General features: G+C 35.2%; 1 protein-coding gene across 6 annotated transcripts; it reads right to left on the minus strand.

Annotated features, from left to right (window-relative positions):
- Positions 1 to 1,424: 1,424 nt before the first annotated feature.
- On the minus strand, positions 1,425 to 6,274 carry LOC140957658 (COP9 signalosome complex subunit 7-like). 6 transcript variants are annotated; one of them, XM_073414993.1, is made up of 10 exons: positions 5,967 to 6,274; positions 5,457 to 5,532; positions 4,780 to 4,868; positions 4,278 to 4,367; positions 3,942 to 3,986; positions 3,776 to 3,846; positions 3,016 to 3,154; positions 2,424 to 2,512; positions 2,041 to 2,100; positions 1,425 to 1,714 (listed from the first exon to the last, which is right to left on the minus strand). In XM_073414993.1, the coding sequence occupies exons 1-9, from the start codon at positions 6,123 to 6,125 to the stop codon at positions 2,079 to 2,081; spliced, it is 780 nt and encodes a 259-aa protein (XP_073271094.1). In that variant the 5' UTR covers positions 6,126 to 6,274; the 3' UTR covers positions 1,425 to 1,714; positions 2,041 to 2,078. The 6 variants fall into 6 exon arrangements, 4 of the variants coding, with proteins under 4 accessions (XP_073271094.1, XP_073271093.1, XP_073271092.1 ...); XM_073414992.1 differs by having other exon boundaries at positions 1,425 to 1,711; positions 2,034 to 2,100; XR_012171666.1 differs by having other exon boundaries at positions 1,426 to 1,714; positions 2,424 to 2,532; positions 5,967 to 6,272.
- Positions 6,275 to 6,315: the final 41 nt, after the last annotated feature.

Consider the following 6,315-nt stretch of genomic DNA (forward strand, 5'->3'; position numbering starts at 1 on the left):
GACAGTGAATAAAGTCTTCTTAATATAACTCTTGGATAAATTCTTTGCTATAAGGAAAAAATACCAAGAAAATCAGATATATCATTCAAATTTATAAATCACCGAACATAAGATAATATCAACAAAGATATTGAATTTTAGGGAATTTGTCTTACTAGAGTTATTTCTATATACGATATATAGCTCATGTTACTTTATAAATAACATGTATTCTTCATTATTTTAGACCTTCACATATTGTTATCAATATCGTTATTATTCTCACATTTAGTTATATCATAGTAATTATTCAATCATAGAAAGAGTTATGCCGGAAACACTTCTGACACCCCTTAACCCTTGTTCATTCGTGGAGAGCCGAACTGAAGTCATGCTCAGCCCATACCCGACTAGCGAAGCTCTGCTCGACGAGCATCAAATCAACAAGGAATATTGAAGTATTTGGCTCACGAGACCGAATCTAAGCTACATGAAATTTTTGATATCATCAAATAGGATATAAAACTAAATATCAAACTAGATTATAATATAAAATGTATTTATATTGGAATAGTTTTTTTCCCATCGACTATTTGCTTGTGTCTTTGTTTCATTATATTTTATTTTTCCATAAAATAAGGGTGTCATGGAGACTTGTATTTTGGTTATAAAAAAAAAAAAAGCTTATATGATTTAGAGACTAAAAGCAGTTACTTTACGGGGTCTGGTATTCAATGATGTTATACATTATCGTACAGATAAAATAAATTTAGGGTGGAATTATTTAGCATCGAACTCATACTTTTCTTGCATACGCAAAATAACATAATAGGTTTTTTTTTAAAGCATAATAACTGAAAATAATAGCCAATTGTATGGGAATTTACCGATTGAATATTAGTACATGATGTTTTTTTTTTGTTTTATCATTTGCATCCGTCCAAGATTTAATAAATTTCCCATTATCGAAAAAACTCACTTGGCTTGATTCGAGTCCAAAATATCATAACAAATTTTTTGAGACCATCTCACGAATCAATTTTGTGAGACAAATATTTAACCTTACCCGATCTTTGAAAAAATATTACTTTTATGCTAAAAACATTACTTTTCATTGTAAATATGAACGTGGTTAACATGTGTCACAGATATAGATTTGTAAAACTGTCTCACGAAAAACATGCATGCAAAATTATTATTGATATTCTATTTATGACAAATCACCCTCCACATTTATGCGTTATATTATAAATAGACATATAGAGTGTAGTTGCATCGAATCGAGCGGATGCTATACGTGTGTGATTATTTTGTTGTTTGGAGTGGATCTACGTGATTCGATGTAAAATTGTGGTAAGCCTGAAAATTACCACAATAAAGTTAAATTAGGCTTTGTAATGATATTGCTTATAAATTACCCGAAAAAGAAAGTATTTGAATTGTATTTTTATCAAATTAAGTTTTGCATCGCACATAACTTCACGCTAGGTTCTCTTCAAAAATGGGAAATGATGTGTTGATTAATCTTGGAGGAAAATAACAAAGGATAGAGTGCAATGATGTCAAGAGACAGAAGAAACTTTCAAAAGGACGCACCAGTTTGAAAAATGGGGAAATGATGTGTTGATTAATCCTTGCACAACAACGGTTGAATACTACCATGCAGATAGATAGAGTGTTGCACTCAGTCTTGCATCATCTAACACCGACGGTTGAATATTCACCATGTGCCCTGTTACGGGACAAATAAAGCGCATTGAATCCGTGTATGAATCTAATAAATAAATAACCAATCCTACAGTACAGATATTCCTGATGACTCGCCGCAGCTCTGTCCACGCAGCCAAAGTATGCATTACCCCAATTTTTTTCATAAAAATATTGAATGGTGAAATCAAAACAAAAAAATATACGAGCCGATCTAAGCTAATGTTATCAGTTTCAAACACATAGCCAACAAAAAATCAGTACAGAACAGCCGTCTCGTCTTCTAGAGCAGCAGCAATCGAGGTGATTTGCTACCATAATTCAGAAAAAGGAAATGGCCAACTTACTTGCCAAACCAGTTCATCCTAGGGTCCAGGTTAAATCATATCTCCTCAACCTACAGGATGACGCCTCCTGTACATTATTCAAGGGAAACAAGGAGATGCATCAAATGTATACTGCAACTAAAGAGAAGTGCTTAATTCCTAAAATATTATAGCTGTCTTTCACTACTATCCCCGTGCCAAGGTATATTTATTTCAACACAGCATTCAATAAATTTGATATAGGCATAGTGGCTGCAGTGGAGTGGAGAAAATGATGTGTAGCTATAAGCTTCATATAACGAGAAAGGATTAGACTTTGGAGAAGGTCAAAAGAAACTGCACAAGAAGTTAAGAGCATAGAACATTTTGTACTAGAATGCTAAATTTGGAGGTCAGGATCTCAAATGCTACCTCTTTGGTCGGCTACGATCTTCCTCATAATCCATCACTCCACCAAGTTCAGAAAAGATCTCTTCATGCCCTCGGATATCAATGCCGGCCTGCTTACAGTTTGTAGCTTCTGCCACAATGTAAGTAAGACACATCGACCAACATGTCTAGAGCTAAAACTCATACTTGCCGCACATTAAGATAACACAACACTTAAAGTTCCAAACAATGGGAATCTGAGATAGGTCATACCACAATGTATCCTATAAAAACTTTGAAGATGCATTCAGAAGGGTAAATCACCAACTTAACGTTCAAAATTACTATATAAGAATCATTCTTTAGAATCAAACAAGTAAATACTCAGATTTGTCTATAATACCTTGCAGCGGATAAGCAGTAGCAGAAAGTATTAGACTCAATATAATAACTAAAACCTTCGAAAATATCCATAAATTAATCTTACTAAAACTTCTATCTCGTTAAAAGTTTCAGGTTACACAGCACTCAAGTTGGTCACTGTAGTGTTCATGGTTGCTTTCACACACGGAATTAAATGAATGACTCTTTGAAACAAAAAATCGTTTCTTTACCAAAGGAAAGTTAATCTCACCTTCGCAGATAGTGCCTTTTTCACTTCTTCCACTCTTTCCTCAACTTCCTTTCTATGGTTCTTGTCTATTTCATTCATGGAATCTGCCCACTTGATCTTTTCTTGAATGGAAACAAGAAGATTGTCCGATGTTGACAACCTAAGAAATGATAAACCAGGATTTGCATAAATAAATCAATGTAAAAGGAAATATGTATAAAAAAACCCTGAGAAAAAATGATTAAAAAAATGAAAAATGAGAATCACATTAGAAGTATTCCCAGCATAAAATTTGTAATCAAATTCTGTAACACAAACTGCAGACTGTTTTTGCTAAATCGGACTTATACAAACATATCAACTACCAGATTTCATCTGTAAAATTATTTGAGTCAGGTGGGGAAGTAATCTTGGAAAAGATGGGGTGGACGGGAAAAGTGGAAACATGGAACACACGGGAATCTTAATAGAAAGCACCTCTTTGCGTAACTTCAGTTCCTGGAAACCCGAGAAAGACAATAAAACATCTAAAGGTGTGCAAGGATATCAAGAGACAGAGGCAACTTTCAAAAGGACGCACCAGTAGTCTAGGAGTTCTAACTTGTATAAAACCCCCTGCCTTAGGAGAAGTAAACAAAAAAATGCTATATAATTATTTTAAACTTTATCATTTTTCATGCTTTAATGGTTTTATTTCGGGTTCTCAACACACAACAAGAACCTTCAAAAGGGACATGCCAAAGATAGAAGTCATAAATAAAATTTCAGGAAGAAATATTACCAGTTTGCCAGCGTTTCAATCATATTACTCAACTGTTCAGGTCTGAGATCCCTCCCTGCAGCAAATTGTACCTACAAGCTTGAACAATGCTTAAGTTAGAAACCAATCATCGTCAAACATGCGGTTCTGGCATGAGAAGTTAGTACTACTGCAATTAAATCAAGACCTCAAAGCATCTCCGCAACTGATCAAGCTTTCCTCTCACTATTCCCTGTCCACGACAGGAAGAACAAATTAGCTTATCTATCTTTGAAACTTCTTCAAGTGATAGTCTCTTTAACTCATATTTGCCAAGATCCCGTGCCTTTTTGTGTACAGAGCATAAAAGTTTCAAATATCAGAAGAACAAACAAAAACAGGAGTAAAATCTGTACTAAGGAATAAAAAACACAGCAGACCAACCAGTGCAATGAAAGTTTATTTTTCACTGTAAGGCCATTGTCTAGATAGATGTGACAACAAGAGCGAAGTAGCTGGTCAGCAATGAAAAGCAGAAACATACCACATACATGCAGCAGTTAATGAGGAAATCTTCCAACTCCCGAACATTTGTGACATCCAACTCCTGCATCAATGTATCATATGGCAATACCTGCGCAAATCAATTTTCATTAATTGAAAGTCGAAGAACTGCCTCCAATAAACTTACACTTAAAAGTGATGTTGCCATGTAATAAAAATATATACTTTTAAAGTAAGCATACAAGTGTAATTACAAAACCGGGTTGGTCATAGATGCCACATAAACTTCTAATCTGTCCCAACAATTTAACTTTGAGAAAAAAAAAATAAAGGAAACAGGTACATCAGTGTAACACTTTTGCATCTAGATACATCAAACAAACTTTGCTCATTTCAAATGCAAACAAGAAACACATTCTTATCAACTTAAAGAGTAAAGTCTTCACCATGACAAAACAAGCAGCATGTCAAATGAGAACAAAAGCTCCTGCATCATTCGATCACTTGTGAGCACACACAAAAAATGGTGACATGGATCCTACCTTGTTTGTCTCAGCCAAAGTAAGCACAGTCAGCTGCTTCAGCTTTAGGATTTGATCAGGAACCAATTGTGGAAGCCGGTGTGCATCACCTGCATGACGGAATTATCTGTAAAACTCGTCCACGAAGAGGAGAAACTCCCCGAAAAAGTGATGCATCTCATAGAGGCACTGTTCAAATTTGTATCACACGTGTAAACAAACAACCAAATATTAAAGGTACCGTGAGTATTGGTGCAAAGCATTGAACAACGTGTAAGTTTATAACTGAAACAGAACAATTTTTATTTCTCAACATGTGCTAGCAATAACTTTTAGTAAATCCAAGTTATGAGTGTGCCTATTCATTAAAAGGTAAAAATAGAGCTACCACAACAAGAGAGATTCTTATTGCCCCGTAAATACCCAACGACCTATTTCCAAGAATGAAATAGCAACTCCAGAAGGTAAAATTGATTTTGCAAACGCAGTACAAGCACTAACAGCTTGTAGAATGGCAGGTTCTATAAAACTTAAATCACTCATTATTGCAGAGAAGGTGATTCAGCCAAAATAAACCCAGACAGTTTCATCCTGGAAACTTTCATCAAGACAAACCAAAGACACAAAACTGAATATAGATTGATTCCGTAGATGAATAAAAAGGACGAATTGATAATTGAACAGACTATATTGCTTACTCTTGTATTCACTCCATGTACCATATGCATACATCCGGAGCAATTCGCGATATTTAATATAACCAGTTCCTTCAAGCTGCAAATCAATTCAACCGTTAAGCAACATCAACCGGGAAAAACGAAGTCCTGAATTTTTAACAATAGAAAGGAGTTTAACAAGTTGAACTCAAAAGACTTGGGTACAACAACTCCATCTTCCATTTTGACTCCTGTTAATTAATCCCCACATGTAGCAGAGATAACTAAGAACCAGAAGACCAGTCCAAGAAAATTAAGGAGTATGGTGCCACAGATATGTAGAGTATGAGAAACAAACGCACACTCCTAGTTCCAAAACGTAATACAGAAAGAGAGAGTTGGCGAAAAATTACAAACCAGACTCCGAAATCAACCAGTTTGACCGATCATACGACATATCGAAAGCATTGCACAAGAAACATTCCAACTCGAACACTACATCCAATCCATCAATCACTCAAGAATAAAAATACACGAATCCACAAGGTATACCTCGACGATGGTCGGAACGGAGAGAATTTCGGAAAAAGCAAACAATGATGGATGTGAAGTTGCCTCAACGATAACATCAACAAGCGGCGAGCCCTTAAGACTGGCCGCCTGCTTCACAAAGTAATCTATGAGCTCTGCTTGCTTTTGTTCGATGTCCATTCTACAGCTCACAGAGTTCTGCTGATCCAACGAAAAATTAATGGCAAGCGATCAGGAGCATTCCTCAGAATTTAGAGATTTTGGAGAGGAGCTTCACCTTTTTTTATTTAGGTATTTCTATAATGAATGGGGGAAATTTGTCTATCTATTTTTTTTTATATAAGAAAATGAATACTCTTGGCAATATATA

Source organism: Primulina huaijiensis, chromosome 14, assembly GCF_012295235.1.
Source record: "Primulina huaijiensis isolate GDHJ02 chromosome 14, ASM1229523v2, whole genome shotgun sequence".
Taxonomy (NCBI): domain Eukaryota; kingdom Viridiplantae; phylum Streptophyta; class Magnoliopsida; order Lamiales; family Gesneriaceae; genus Primulina; species Primulina huaijiensis.

Excerpts from the sequence above, each read along its gene's own strand:
- LOC140957658 (XM_073414993.1), bottom strand. The coding sequence starts at position 6,125 with ATGGACATCGAACAAAAGCAAGCAGAGCTCATAGATTACTTTGTGAAG. Across the intron at positions 5,533-5,966 it reads CCGTTCCGACCATCGTCGAG|CTTGAAGGAACTGGTTATAT; the intron begins GTATACCTTGTG and ends ATTGATTTGCAG. Across the intron at positions 3,987-4,277 it reads TTAACTGCTGCATGTATGTG|GGAATAGTGAGAGGAAAGCT; the intron begins GTATGTTTCTGC and ends TGTCGTGGACAG.